Source organism: Stenella coeruleoalba (genome assembly GCF_951394435.1).
Source record: "Stenella coeruleoalba genome assembly, chromosome: 8".
NCBI classification, from domain to species: domain Eukaryota; kingdom Metazoa; phylum Chordata; class Mammalia; order Artiodactyla; family Delphinidae; genus Stenella; species Stenella coeruleoalba.
In genome coordinates this window covers 24,381,745-24,395,941 of record NC_137154.1, presented here as the reverse complement: position 1 = coordinate 24,395,941, position 14,197 = coordinate 24,381,745, and the positions used below count along the sequence as shown (strand labels likewise).

Genomic DNA, 14,197 nt, shown 5'->3' with positions numbered 1-14,197 from the left:
AACCACTGCGCCACCCCACCGGGTAAGCCCCGAGGCCTGAGATTTTGATAGTGATTAGTGGTCAGGCTGAGTACACTAATTGCTGCTCTGAGCTGAAGGATTCTAATCTCCCTTTTTAGCCCTAGGCTTAGCATAGTGTTTAGCTTAGTGCCAAGCACAGTTCATGTGCTTAAGTCTTGAATAACCTCAGGTCCACTTTGACTTCACTCACACCTAACTGGTTAGCAAATCCTTTTGGTTCTACTATCATAACTATAAAGCATCCAACCACTTGTCACCACCTTTACTGTAACACTTTGACCTTGTCCACCACCATCTCTGGGCTGGATTATTTCACCAGCCTCCTAATTGGGCTCCCAGCTTCTGCGCTTGCTCCACCCTCCCTCTCACTTCTAATACACACTTACTGTAAATTCTTTATTATAGCACCAAGAGGGTTTAAGACACAGGTTGATCATGTTACTCCTCTGCTTAAGACTATGCACGCAGTGACTCCCCATTTCACTCAGTAAAAGCCAAAGTCCTTACAATGGCCTATCAGGTTTTACCTGACTGGCCCTCTTTTGTCTTTGACCTCATCTCCTACTCTGCTCTAGCCACTGTGGCCTCCTTGCTGTCCTTTGAACCCACCAAGCACACTCCCATCTCAGATCCTGGGCACTTGGTTTTCCCTCTACCTGGAAAATTCTTCCTCCAAGATAAGTGCGTGACCTTCTTCCTCACTTCCTTCAGTGTTGGCTCAAATGTCACTCAGTAAGGCTCTTCCTGACCACCCTATTTTTTTTCTCTACCTCTCCACTATTTACTTTTCTCTCCACTTACAATGTAAGCTCCATGAATATAGAATTTTTTGTTTTGTTCACAGTCCCTAGCATTTCAGAGTTCCTAAGACATAGGTACTCTATGAATATTTGAATGAACAGATAACAGACTGCAGTTAACTGGAATATCTTGAGGCTGCAGGCTGCTGCTATTTCTCTAGGCTCCCTCAGGATACACTGTGCTAACAAGTATTACTCATTTTATTCCCAGGGAACAGTGGTTTGGTAGAATCCTTTTCTAAATCCCCTTTTCAGGAAATTTAAATTATAAATTGGTCATTTACTGTTGTCATACAACATTATGTTGCTGACTTTCCCACTGATTATATTCCTTTTAATACATTTTCTTCCAGCACTTGGCCTCTTTTTTGTTCACCGTTCACAGCCTTATTACAAGGCTGTAATAATTCTCTTGGAGAAAAATAAAAAAAGATGTCTCGGTTTCATTTAACATTCTCTTAAGTTTTAGGTAAATCTAAAACAAAAGGAAAAAAGTCTGATTCGTAATACTCAGGCCTGTTGAGTACATGTCATCTTAAGGGAGCTGAATATTATTTTTCACATGAGTCCAGAGTTTTAAGACTTAAAAAAAAAAAATCCATCTTGCTCATTTCAAACGCGTTCTACAGAGACCTCCTAGGTTACCAGGTGATTGTTTTGTGGGGGAAGTGGCAACTTGTCTTCAGACCTTTAGGGGTGTGGGAGTTTGCATGCTCTGCATACAGAAGGAATTCTAGAAGGTGGGACTGCACCACCCACCCTCACGCACCCCTCACTTGCGGAAACCTTTGCCCCCCCCGCCGCCCCGACCCCTCCAACCCCCACCCAATAAGGGCTCTTCGCAGGGAAGTCGCCAGCTCCAGATCCAGCGGCTTGACACCTATTGTCCCCGTTTGGACGTCAAGCGACTTCGCCTGAAGGACCCTAGCTTCGATTTCGCCCAAAACTGCAGGCACCGCTCTGGCAGCCTCCCGGGGGCCGTGCCGAGCTGCACCGGGCGGCCGCGCCCCAGGCCAGGGGCTTGGGCAGGCCGGGCGGGAGGCCGGGCGGGCCCTTCCCCGCAGGCGTTCGCGCCGGGCAGCCCGAGCGGCCGCGAAGGCCCCCGCCCGCCGCTTCTCCCGCCCCCTCCGCCCCAGAGGGCTGGCTGCCTAAGTCCCTCCCGCTCCCGGTTCTCCGCCTCACTAGCAGCGGCTCTCGGTGCAGCGGGGACCGGGCGCAGCGGCCTGTGCCCAAGGAACGCACGACACTGCTCGGAACGCACCGCCACCTTTGCCCCCTCAGCCGCCCACTCGGGATCTCCAGCGGCCTCCGCGCGTGCACGGTGAGCGCCACCCCGGACCAAGGCGCTGAAGGGGAAGCGGGCCGCTGCCCGGAGTGTCCTTTACCTCCGGATCGGCTGGATCTTCGCGAGGGGCTCGCTCCTCAAGTCTCCCCCTCCCCCACCCCCCGGTCATTTCCAGTGCCCTTCTTCACCCTTCTCCGCCCCGACCTCTCTCTTCCCTCCCTTCTTCGCAGGGCGGCGAGAGCCGGCCCTCCCCGGTGGGGACCGTTGCTTTGGCCGTTGGCGGCTGGCCCTGCGAGGCCCCGCCCCCGGCGCGAGCCTCGGTGCCCCAGGGCGGGTAGGCCGAGCCGGCAGCCCGCGCGGGGGGAGGGGCGGGGGGCGGGGCGAGGCCCGTCCGGGCGCCCCGCTGGCGGGTCGCGCGCGCGCCCGCGGCCCCTTCCTGCCCCGGCGGCGCGCGCCGGCCCCGGCCCCATCCCCGTCCCCGCCCCCACCCGCTCGCGCAAGCTCCCGCCCGCTACGCGTTTTGTCCCGCGTCTCGCCCCGTCCGCCGCCTGACTCGCCGCTCTTGTCCTTCCTCCCGTTTTTTCTTCTCTCTCCTTACGGTCTCAAGATGCCCTCGGCCACCAGCCACAGCGGAAGCGGCAGCAAGTCGTCCGGACCGCCACCTCCTTCGGGTTCCACCGGGAGTGAGGCGGGGGCCGGGGCCGCCGCGCCGGCTTCTCAACACCCCACGACCGGCACCGGCGCTGTCCAGACCGAGGCCATGAAGCAGATTCTCGGGGTGATCGACAAGAAACTTCGGAACCTGGAGAAGAAAAAGGTGCCACGAGTTGGCGGGGAAGGGGGGGTTTGATGCTCCGACCCCGACTACCGCAGCCTTCACTCTCCCCGTCTCGGACGCTTCCCCTCCACCCGGCCCCCAGCCCCCAAGCCCGGCCTCCCCAGTAAACCGGAGCTCCGTGCGCAGAGAGCGGGCTCCGCGGGGAGGTGCTTGTCACCTGACCCTGACCCGGACGCGGCGCTGGCCCCCAGGTCTCTTTATGACTCTCCTCGTGCTGGGGGCCGGGCCCTTGGTCTTTGGGACTGGGTTGTGTGAGGGTGGGGGCCTGTGCCGTCGCCGGGCGTAACTGTGCGATGGATGCCCCTCTCTCCGTGGCCGAGGCCCCATTTCTTCGAGGGGTCAGCGGGGGAAAATGAAGAGGTCCCGGGGTGGGGGGCGTTCAGGGTCCACCCGACCGCCTCGTGGAGTTGGGGTGGCCTGCGTCCTGTATCCTTGGGGCTTGTCCGCTCCGTTACCAGGTACTTGAGGCCTGCGCCGTGGCCCCTCTTATCCGTTGGGAGGAAAGTGGACGGAGGATGGCTTCTCCATCCGGCCCTTCTAGAGGAGGTCTTCGATTTGCTACTCCCGCCCCCATCTGACGGGCGCCCTTAACGTTGCCTTCTTTGTTTCAATTGTCTGGGTGCCCCCGCGAGCCTCACGCTCCACTCGATCCCGGGAAGATTTTTTGCAGCGGCTTTTTGTCCCTCTGGGACACTATAAAGAGAGATGGGAGGGAGGCTGTACCGATCGGGACTCGGGGGAGGGGGGGTGGGTCCGGGTTAGACGGAGGGGCTCGCTGGGTCTCTGGGCACATGGAGAGCGCGTCTAACATGGCGGCGGCTGCGGGGAGAGGGAAGAGCTTTACAGGAGCTGCATTGTGAGCACAAAGCGAAAGCAGAGGGGGAGGGCAGAGACCAGGCAGCGGCCCCAACTGGCCTCCCTCAATCCCCCACCAAAAAGAAAAATCGAGCCACACCCACAATTTTTTGGATTCAGTGTTCAGCCAGTCTAGGTCACACAGTGAGGTTTGTCTTCAAGTTGGCCTTTTGTTTTATGCTTTCAGCGCAGGACTGTGCCAGCTCAGTTTAGAGGGACACACGTGTGTGTGTGTGTGTGTGTGTGTGTGTGTGTGTGTGTCCTTCAGTAAGGTTGGAGGTGGAAAGGGAAAACGAATCAGTAGTACAAAAATGGGGTAATTACATCTGTGACTATTAGGCAAACTTTTGCATTTTACCTTAAGAAAATAACTTTCATTTAATAGGTTCTGCTTGTCTGCCTCTAGTAAAACATTTATTACAGCATCTTGAATTTTGAAGAAGTCATTTTAAAATGTTTAATTAGCCAGACACCTAATAGTGTTACTTAAGATGTTGAGATCGTAACTACTTGGCTAAAATTTGGGCTCTGGGAAATAACTTGAAGAACACTGGTGATATTTAGGCCTTAATTATTTTAATTGCGTGTTTAATGATTCATTTTACATTTTGGGGGGAGTTTTAAAACATTTTTAGAGTTTTAAAATTCTGTCTTTTGTGTGGTTTATTATAAATGATTTAAATAGTAGATTTATCAGTATTAACAAAGCAACAAAAGCATTTTAATTGTTAAGGAGCTGCATTCAAATGTGTAATAGGAAAAGCACGCCCAAGACCAGTGTCTTCTGAGTCTGCCATCTGATTTAGTTTTTGTAATCTGTATTTGAAATTGAGACTTAGGTACCTTTTAAAAATATCTTAATGCAGCAAATAATCCTCTCAATCTGGTTGTTGCTTGAATGGTTTTTGTTTTCAGAATTCCTAAGAAATCTGTTTTCTTCTAGGGTGGGAATCAGAAGATAAATATTAATGATGTAATATTTTAAGTGTGGACATCTTAATATAGATATTTACATTTTAATGGCTGAAAAACGATTCTTGTAAGGTGTTTATAATAAAAATCAAGCACTGATTAGCAGGTACCTTAGTTGTGAGGTGGCTGTTAGATTCTAGTATGCATCTGAAAAAATTAGAAATCTAGTTTCATAAGCCCTGTGAGGCCCTGAACCATGACTGGTCATTCACATGTATAGGTTTGTATTACTGTATATTGCCTACCCCCTCCCCCCAATTATAGAGGAGAAAGTAATGTAATTATTATTGCAGAGATTATAGACTAGGCTAGTAAATACTGAAAAATTCCCTTGTAGTGATGGAGATTTAACGTACTACACAAAGTAAGAAATGAATTTCATATCTTCTGTCTTCTCAGTGTTTGGTTGCTAGATAGCGGAAATGTCAAATGACAGTTAAGTGAGGCGTTTTGATAATAGACTGAGCCACATGTTAACTAGTTGAGTTGACAGTACTGATGTTGTGACTTAATTACTATTAAAACTATAGGTTTTACTTTTTGAGAAACTCAAGGCATTTGGGTTTTCCTCTCAGCACATCTAGTTACTAGTTTAAATGGAATTTTTTCTATATCTAGATGAGTTACTGTATGAAAGGATTTAACTGTGCTTCATTTTTTAACAGTGAGCATTTCTAACACATCTAAAGTAGGATTTACTTTACAAAGTAGTTTTGAACCTTTTTAGAAATGCTTGTGGAGTAAAGGAAGAGACTATTTATAACTGGATTCCTTTTTACTTCAGTTCCTTAAGCAAGTTATATTTGAGTAGTATTTTAGTTTTGACCTTTTCATAGGAACCTTCTGGACAAAATGCCTTTTTCCAGGGATTCTAAAATCAAGTATTCTGATAAAAATTATTGCTTGATAAGTAACATCACAACGAGACATAGAGAGTTGGAATAATTTTATTGCACTTCATTGAAAAAACAAAGTTATTTGTTAATTTTTTAGTAAGTTGAGCCATTAGAGGAAAGCTAAGCATCTGTCCAGTGAGAATGCATGCTTAGCTTTGATGAAATATGATCCTATTATGTAATGCAACTAAATGGCCTGGTGGTTTTTTGAAATTTGGGCTTATAAAGACTTCATGAGTGTTTAGCATAGAGAAGAAATGCAGCTGTAATAAAAAGTCAAGTGTAAAACTCCATTCACCAATCTTTCACCTGATTAAAGGACAAGTAATAATGAATTGAGTGATTGCCTAGTTTTCTTCATCAGTTTCTTGGCATAGAACTGGGCCCTAGGCTATGCAAGATGATATTTTGAAACCAGGTCTTAATTTTAACTCAAGAGAGAGCTCATTTATATGGTAAGATGTAATCAGTTTTGATGTAGAATAGAGGACGTTTTAATAGATGACATTTAAAATTGTTGTACTCTTTTCAGATACATTAAGTTCAGACAGTGGTGACTTTGGGAGGTGAAAGATTAATCAGTGTTGTCTAACACAATGGCCTGGCAGTTTTGTAACCAATAGGTGACCAGAAGTGATAGCCAAAGTATACTGTTTTTCATACTTCCTAACGTCTTTTTGCTCTTTATATCTTTGCAGTTAACATTATTCTGAAAAAGGATGCTATCAGTGTTAGAAAGGATAACATTTCTTTCCAGAGCAATGCAGTATGCCTCTATTTAGAATTTTCAGTGCAGCTGTTGTACAGAATTCTTTTAAGTATTTTGAACAAAAGCATTCATAATTGTTTTATAAGCAAAATCTTTTCTTGGGGATAACGTCTGAAGTTTTTGTTGACAGTTAAAATCTCTGATGTGTTGGTTTCTCCATTGGTTGCATGAACTATTCCTCTGCAATGCAGAGGGCAAGATTACTATGTTTTGCCTTCACCTTGTCACAGAGAAAAAAAGTATAATGCTTAATTTGTTTCTCTCTGCCTGTCTGGGTGTGCTCTGTGAGTGTGTGACATAGAGAAGTGTTTAAAATTTGGATTTGGAAAGGAAAAGGTGTGAATTCCATCATGTGATAACATCACTACCTTTTCCTAGAATGAGAGTAGAGTCCTAAGCATGATAATGAGAATGTATTGTCTTAACCTGGCCATATTACTTTACTCTAGGATCATTCCCATGTGGCAGATATTTCTATCAGAATACATTTTGTGTGACTTAGAGATTAAGCATACAATTTGTCATAATTTTACGTAATTAATTTCTTAGTTTACATTTAGAACTAGATGAGGATTAGCCTAGTACTACTTCATCTTTAAAAAAAATTAATAAATACTTACAAAAGTTTAAACTTAAACAATATGGCCTTAATTTTATTTTCATACTATTACAGAATCTAAGATATTTTAAGAGCTTAAAGCCATCTGAGAATTTATTCCAATTTATTTTACAGAAGAGGAAATTGAGATGCTCATGTAAAATGACCCAGGTTGAAATGGGTGAATTCCAAGGTCTCTTGTAATGTTTTAGAGGGATAATTAGAATTTGTAATGCTCTGCAACGTAAGTGTAATTTTTCATGTTTAAGCTGATCCTGTAGAACCAAGTAAAGCCTTTTACTTCAAATACTTTAATGTTAAGAGCTCCTCTGTTTAAAAACGCTGAAAGCAAAAGAAAAAACCTTTCAATTTTTTCTTTGATAGACCTTTATTAACGTCTCATTGTTAAATTTGTGTTTGTAGGCTGTCTAGGTAATGGGCTCCAGCAACTAGCAGTACAGCTGAAGTCCCATTGTACCAGGTATCACTGAGACATCCCTATTGTTGTAATGAAATGAACTCTTAAAGTTTAAACTCTGAAGTTTCTCTTTGTGCTTAGGTAAGCCCCAAATGCACATTTGCCAGTCTCCTCAAATTTGGTATGTTATAGACCAGAAGATTTGGGGATAGCGTCACCAGTAGAGAAATCAGAGGTGTGTCAACCTTTACATCTTAATTCTTGTCTTGCAAGCTTCTGGATATTTTTTAATAATTGGTTTCTTTTGGGGGAGGAAATGAATAGTATGTATGCAGTAGAGACGAATGAGAGGAGTAGCAGAAGAGAATGTCAGCCAAAGTTGGAATTATAAGGTGCTTGACTTCTCATCTTTTTATTTCTCCCACTAGCTATATACCAGTGCTTTTGTTGGATAGAGCATGAGTGTAAAAACATAGATGAAAGAGACCTTATTGAGCAGAGTTCAGAATTGGTATTTCCTGGGGAAAAGGGAAGGTATGCTTCTTGACCATGCAGTCTGCTTCCTTTAACTTCTGGGCTACCCATTGTCTGTACACTTCCTTTACATTTTTATATTGCCTTATGTTCTTACCTTATGTATTTTTCTAAATAGGTGGTAAGCTCCTGGAGGGCAGAGACTATTACTAACATCACACCGTGCCTTGCATAGGGCATATGCTAAATCAGTATTTGCTAGTTTGGGTAAATCATTACATAGAAGTATTTGTAGCTTCATCAGTAAAACCGTGTTAAAATGGATTAATCCATGAGGGGGAAAATGCTTTTTGTACATTTTGTACTGTTTACTTGCACTGTTTTTTATTGAAATGGGATTTTTCCTGAAGGATTTTTTTAAGTGAGTAAAGTTGATGAGTAGGCAAATAGGTTGGTATTTGAACCATTGTAAATTATTAGAAATTTCATTGCATTCCCCTTAATACTCTTATCCACACATAGAAATAGCTGAAATATACTTTAATCATTGGGAAAAAAATCTTTGGTCTCCATTTTAAATGAATTACAGTTCACATCTTTCTACATTTATATACTCCCACCAGAGTATATAAACCAGTTGTACCAACTCATCCTAATGCGTAGTTTGGTTAAAGCAACTAATAATTCAAAAGACACTTGTTAAGATTATCTATGATCATTTGTTTTTCTCTTCTTTTTTTTTTTTGATCATTTGTTTTTCAAATGCACAAGCTTTATTTAGACTTTATAAGAATATAATTCAAAGTAGGTGATGCTGAAACTCTTTAAACTTTTTCATTTTCCTGCTAGGGTGCTTCCATTCATTCAGATTTAACTACATATTTACTGCCATGGACAAGGAATGAAGGTTTTTACAGAAACTTTTTTTTTTCTCTTCTCAGTTGGACAAAAATCTTGTCAAATTAAACTCCTGGTTAGTTATCTGCCTGAAAATTATCTTACAGTGGGACCTTAGATAATATCTCGTTTAGCATCCTTTTTCTGTTCTTCAGTGTTCAGGAATCCTGCAGTCTTGACAGGTATTCATTGAGCTTCTGCATTAATCATTCTTCTAGGGCCTGGTAGAATGCTCATTTTTCAGTGAAAGTATTTCATTTTTGGACAACTTTTTAAGTTCATGATGTTAGAGTTACGTCCCTGCCACCACTGTTTAATACTTTGTTTTCTGTAACAACTCAGACTTCTGCATGTGAAGGTTTCCAGCATTTGAAGAGAGCTGTTATGAATCATCAATGGATTGTACTGTATGTTCTCTCTACCTCCCTTTATAAATTGAAGAAACTTGATTCTTACTACCTTTCCTGTCTTCTATGAATTTTACTAACAACTAAGTCTCAGTTGAATTGGTGGAAGGTGAATTGGAGGCAGGGTCAGCTGCCTACCACTGTGTGGGCAAAGTCAGAACTGATGTTTCTAGGTGAAGAACAGGAATGCAGGGATTGGGGAGTTGAAATAATGTGTAGAAGGGCCACTGAAGATTATGGGAAGATGAGAGGAAGAGAAATCTTTCTCTTTCTGTGTTTCCATTCGTCATTCTACAGGTTCTTTCAATACTACAGAAGTGATTTATTTGGCCTGGAGACGTAAAATAATTTAAGATATAGCTAGGCGTTCTTACCACTTTTGTTATTTTAGACTTCATTTTTAAGTATTCTGCCTCAGTTTGGAGATCCCCTTAATTGAGAACAAAAGTTACATAGTTTCCCAGATAGTGGAGCTAAAGATGTTGTCTCTCCTAATCTTCCTTGTTGTGACTGTTTACAGTTGTCTAGTTGAAGAATTTTTGGTTTTTTTGGAGTCTGTCATCTCTTTTGCCATTTCTTTTGAACTGTTCAATTTAAAAATATTTTAAAAATTATCCATCTGTGTAATTTCTTGGTTATCACAGGCAGGAAGTCTCTGGAGAACAGCTATTTTGGATATTTATCTTATGGCACCCTCATGGCACTGTAGTGAATTTTTTTTTTTTTTTTTTTTTTTCCGGTACGCGGGCCTCTCAACTGTTGTGGCCTCTCCCGTTGCAGAGCACAGGCTCCGGATGCCCAGGCTCAGCGGCCGTGGCTCACAGGCCCAGCCGTTCCGCGGCATGTGGGATCTTCCCGGACCGGGGCACGAACCCGTGTCCCCTGCGTCGGCAGGCGGACTCTCAACCGCTGCGCCACCAGGGAAGCCCTGTAGTGAATTTTTAAAAAACATTTCAATAAAGTAACTTTGGTGGTGATGAAAAAATCTTTGGGAAGAATGGAGGATCTGGGTGTACTGTGATTCTGGAGAAGGAAAAGGAGGAAAACAGCAGCAGGAGGGCAGAAATGAAATGTAGCGGTGGCTGGAATACAGAGTGGGCAAGTGTTGAGGCACACATAATTTTTCTGGGATATATGACCTTAGGCAAGTTATTTAATTGCCCATTCTTTCAGTTTCCATTTAGATGAAATATGATTGATAATAGTGCCTCCCTGATACTTTAAATTTGAATGTGGTCTGTCACATAACAAACACTGTCAACTATTATAGGCAACAAAGAAACAGGAGAGTAGGACTGGACAGCACTTGTTGGGACAATTATTTCTTAGTACTACATGACTATATAGTCTTTTGACATTTACTGGGTAATGTCTGTCCCACTGCTATCCCATGGTTCTGCTTTAGAGACTCTGAATAGTCTGGAAAATGGCCTGATTTTTTATCTTGCTCATATGTGGTGCTATAAATGAATTTTTAATACATTCAGGCTGCTCAGTAGTTGAAAAAGGAACCCTAAATTGAATTTTCAGTATAGATATTTCAAGATAGAATCTAAGAGGGCAGGTTTCAGTTATATCAATATTGTGGTAGGCTTTCTGATTAAGATATCTGATGCTAGAAAAACGACTACATTCTCCTGGAAAAAAAAAACCTTAATATTCATTTTATGTGGATGATATGAGTAGAGAAAGAATTTGTCTTTACCACTTTATAAGTTAGGAACCACAAATTTGTCTTTACCACTTTATAAGTTAGGAACCATGTTCTAGCTTAGGGAAGAAAAAAAGCTGTGTTTGTCTGGAGTCCTTCACTCCTGTCTTTGCCTCTCTGTTTTTGTTGTGGTTAATGCTGGATCTGTCAGTTTGACAACCAAGTCCTTATTTATGTAGTGACTAAGTTCATACTACCAATTTTAACCCCAAATGAACAATTTTTCTACTTGTATTTAATGCATAGATCTTTATTTTGCCTGCACAGAGGTCTTTTTGCATCCTTTTTTGATGACAGTATTCCATGAAGATGTGTACTATGAAGCTGAGTTTCACAGAGTAGCTGCTTTCTCTGTTTATTTACCTCTTAACCTTCCAGTTATTGCTGTGTGACAGATTACTCCAACACTTACCTCATCGCATCATGAGCACAGAAGATGCCTGTCAGGGATTCAGACAGGGCATGCAGCGGGGTTGACCTGCTCTGTGATGCCTGAGGCCTCAGCTGGGAAGACTCAGCCTTGTTTACTCACATGTCTGATGCCTGGGCTAGGATGACTTAACACTAGGATTGCTGACCAGAATTCTTACATGAGACCTGTCTTCATGGCTTAGCTTCCTCATAGCATGGCAGCCTCGGGGTTATTGAACTTCTTATATGTTAGCTCAGGATTCCAAACATGATTGGTTTTAGTGACCAGCAAACAGGGCAGAGATGCAGTGCTGTTAATGACTCAACCCTGGAAGTCATACGGGATTACTTCCACTGTACACTGTTGGTTGGCATCCACTCAATAAAATGGCAGAGGAATTGGATTAGTTCTTAATGGGGAAGTGCCAAGGTCACATTGTAGAACAGTACGTGGGAGCCATCTTTAGAAAATGTAATCTGCCATAGATCTCTGGGTTAGATGAATAGTAAATTTCCTATTGTGTAGAAAATTGGAGCTTTTCTGCTATAGGATATCTTGTCCTAGGATAATATAGATTCATACTCAAGGATTATTATAGGTGAAGGTCCTGACAATATCCTGAAATCTAACAATCTTAACATCTTTTATATAGCACAAGGTTTTAATTTTTTATTATATGTCTATTGCAGAATATCTAAGTGTACAAAAAAGGGAAAAAGATTCCACCTATAATTGTACCACTCAGGTACCATTCTTAACATTTAAAAAAATCTTTGTTTTTCATACGTATATGTGTGTGTGTATATATATATATATAGGCATTTTTCAGGAGTTTTAAGTTCTCGAGACATTAAATGACAAAGTTAAAGCTAGGTATAGGGCTTCCCTGGTGGCGCAGTGGTTAAGAATCCTCCTGCCAATGCAGGGGAGGGACATGGGTTTGAGCCCTGGTCCGGAAAGATCCCGCATGCCACAGAGTAACTAAGCCTGGGCACCACAACTACTGAGCCTGCGCTCTAGAGCCGGCGAGCCACAGCTACTGAAGCCCGTGCGCCTAGAGCCCGTGCTCTGCAACAAGAGAAGCCACCACAATGAGAAGCCCGCGCACCTCAACGAAAAGTAGCCCCCGCTTGCCACAGCTAGAGAAAGCCTGCGTGCGGCGATGAAGAAGACCCAACGCAGCCAAAAATAAATAAATAAATATTTTGTTTGTTTGTTTTGTTTTTTTGCGGTACGCGGGCCTCTCACTGCTGTGGCCCCTCCCGTTGCGGAGCACAGGCTCCGGACGCGCAGGCCCCACGGCAGTGGCTCACGTGGGATCCTCCCGGACCGGGGCACGAACCCGCGTCCCCTGCATCGGCAGGCGGACTCCCAACCACTGCGCCACCAGGGAAGCCCAAATTTATTTTTTTTAAAAAAAATCTAGGTATATAAAACTATCCCTTGGGCTTCTCTGGTGGCACAGTGGTTGAGAGTCCGCCTGCCGATGCAGGGGACGCGGGTTCGTGCCCCGGCGGAGCGGCGGGGCCCGTGAGCCATGGCCGCTGAGCCTGTGTGTCCCGAGCCTGTGCTCCGCAACGGGAGAGACCACAACAGTGAGAGGCCCGCGTACTGCAAAAAAAAAAAAAAACCCCAAAAAAACCAAAAACAAAAAACTATCCCTTGTGGGATATGTAGGACATTCACTGTGTATTAATGTCCTGATCTAGCAACAGTTTCCTTGAAAAATGTATAATACCATAAAAAGGGAAGATAATAAATGCAAGGTATAAGCTAATAGTAGTTTTTCTTTTGCCTGGTTGCTAGAATTTAACTGTGTACTGACACTAAATTTCAGGCCCCCCTTCTGTCTGCATATCTTCTATTTGTATATTTCTAAATAGTGAAATGCAGATTATAACGCTGTTATTACATCCTAAATCATAATTAAAAGCAAATCTTAACTTGTTTTTTATTTCTTAAAGAAAAATAAGCCTACCCTTTTAAAAAAATGAATGAACTGTCTTTGTTCCATCCTCAGAGTGTTTGAGGCAGTTGAGCTTATCTTTTGCACATGGGGTTAGGCCTGTCATATCAGTGTAAAAATCTTGATTTTCATCTGGTAGACTTGAATTTTATATGTGTTTAGTTGGAAGCTTGTTGATTGTGTAAATAGTTCACCTAAATAAAATTGGATAGTTTCATCATCCTTTAATGTTTTAATGATTGTATTGATTTTATTTACCTTCCGTATAACTAAGGAATTGTGATAGGCTGTTTCATTTAGGGTAGAATGGCTATGAAAGTTGACTACTGTCTTTTCTGCCATAAAGAAAATGGATCATTTGACCTAAAACACCTTTCTAGCGTTGCTTTTAAACTTGTTTCTGTGCCTCTGAATTTTATCAGACCCTTACTTTGTATTTGGTTTCTTCATTATTTTATTATTGCTAAGGGTAAAGTATTATATATGTTTGTAATTTATTGTGATTATTTAAAATTTTATTTTATTTTATTTTTTAAAAAAATATTTATTTGGCTGCGCTGGCTCTTAGTTGTGGCATGTGAGATCTTTGTTGTTGTGTGCAGGATCTAGGTCCCTTACCAAGGATGGCACCCCGGGCGGGCCCCTGCATTGGGAGCATGGAGTCTTAACCACTGGACCACCAGGGAATTCCGCCCGTGCCCCCCCCCCCACCCCTCAATTTAGATTTCAACTTATTAAAACAATATCTGAATTTTTAACTGTGCTTCAGTACCTGAGTATCTCCGCGGGGGGTGGGCAGGGGGTGCTTATCTAATAGTAGTAGCCTAGGAAACCTCCAAAGTTTTCAACTTAGGGGTGGCGGGGAGGGAGATGACCTT

General features: G+C 43.1%; 1 protein-coding gene across 1 annotated transcript in view; it reads left to right on the top strand.

Annotated features, from left to right (window-relative positions):
• The first annotated feature begins 1,776 nt into the window (after positions 1-1,776).
• The window catches only part of CAPRIN1 (cell cycle associated protein 1), a 38,500-nt gene continuing 26,079 nt past the window's right edge, over positions 1,777-14,197 (top strand). The window contains exons 1-2 of the mRNA XM_079930091.1: positions 1,777-2,142; positions 2,714-2,923. Coding sequence (XP_079786217.1) covers positions 2,714-2,923 — 210 coding nt within the window. The 5' untranslated portion in view covers positions 1,777-2,142. The remainder of the gene's footprint in view (positions 2,143-2,713; positions 2,924-14,197) is intronic.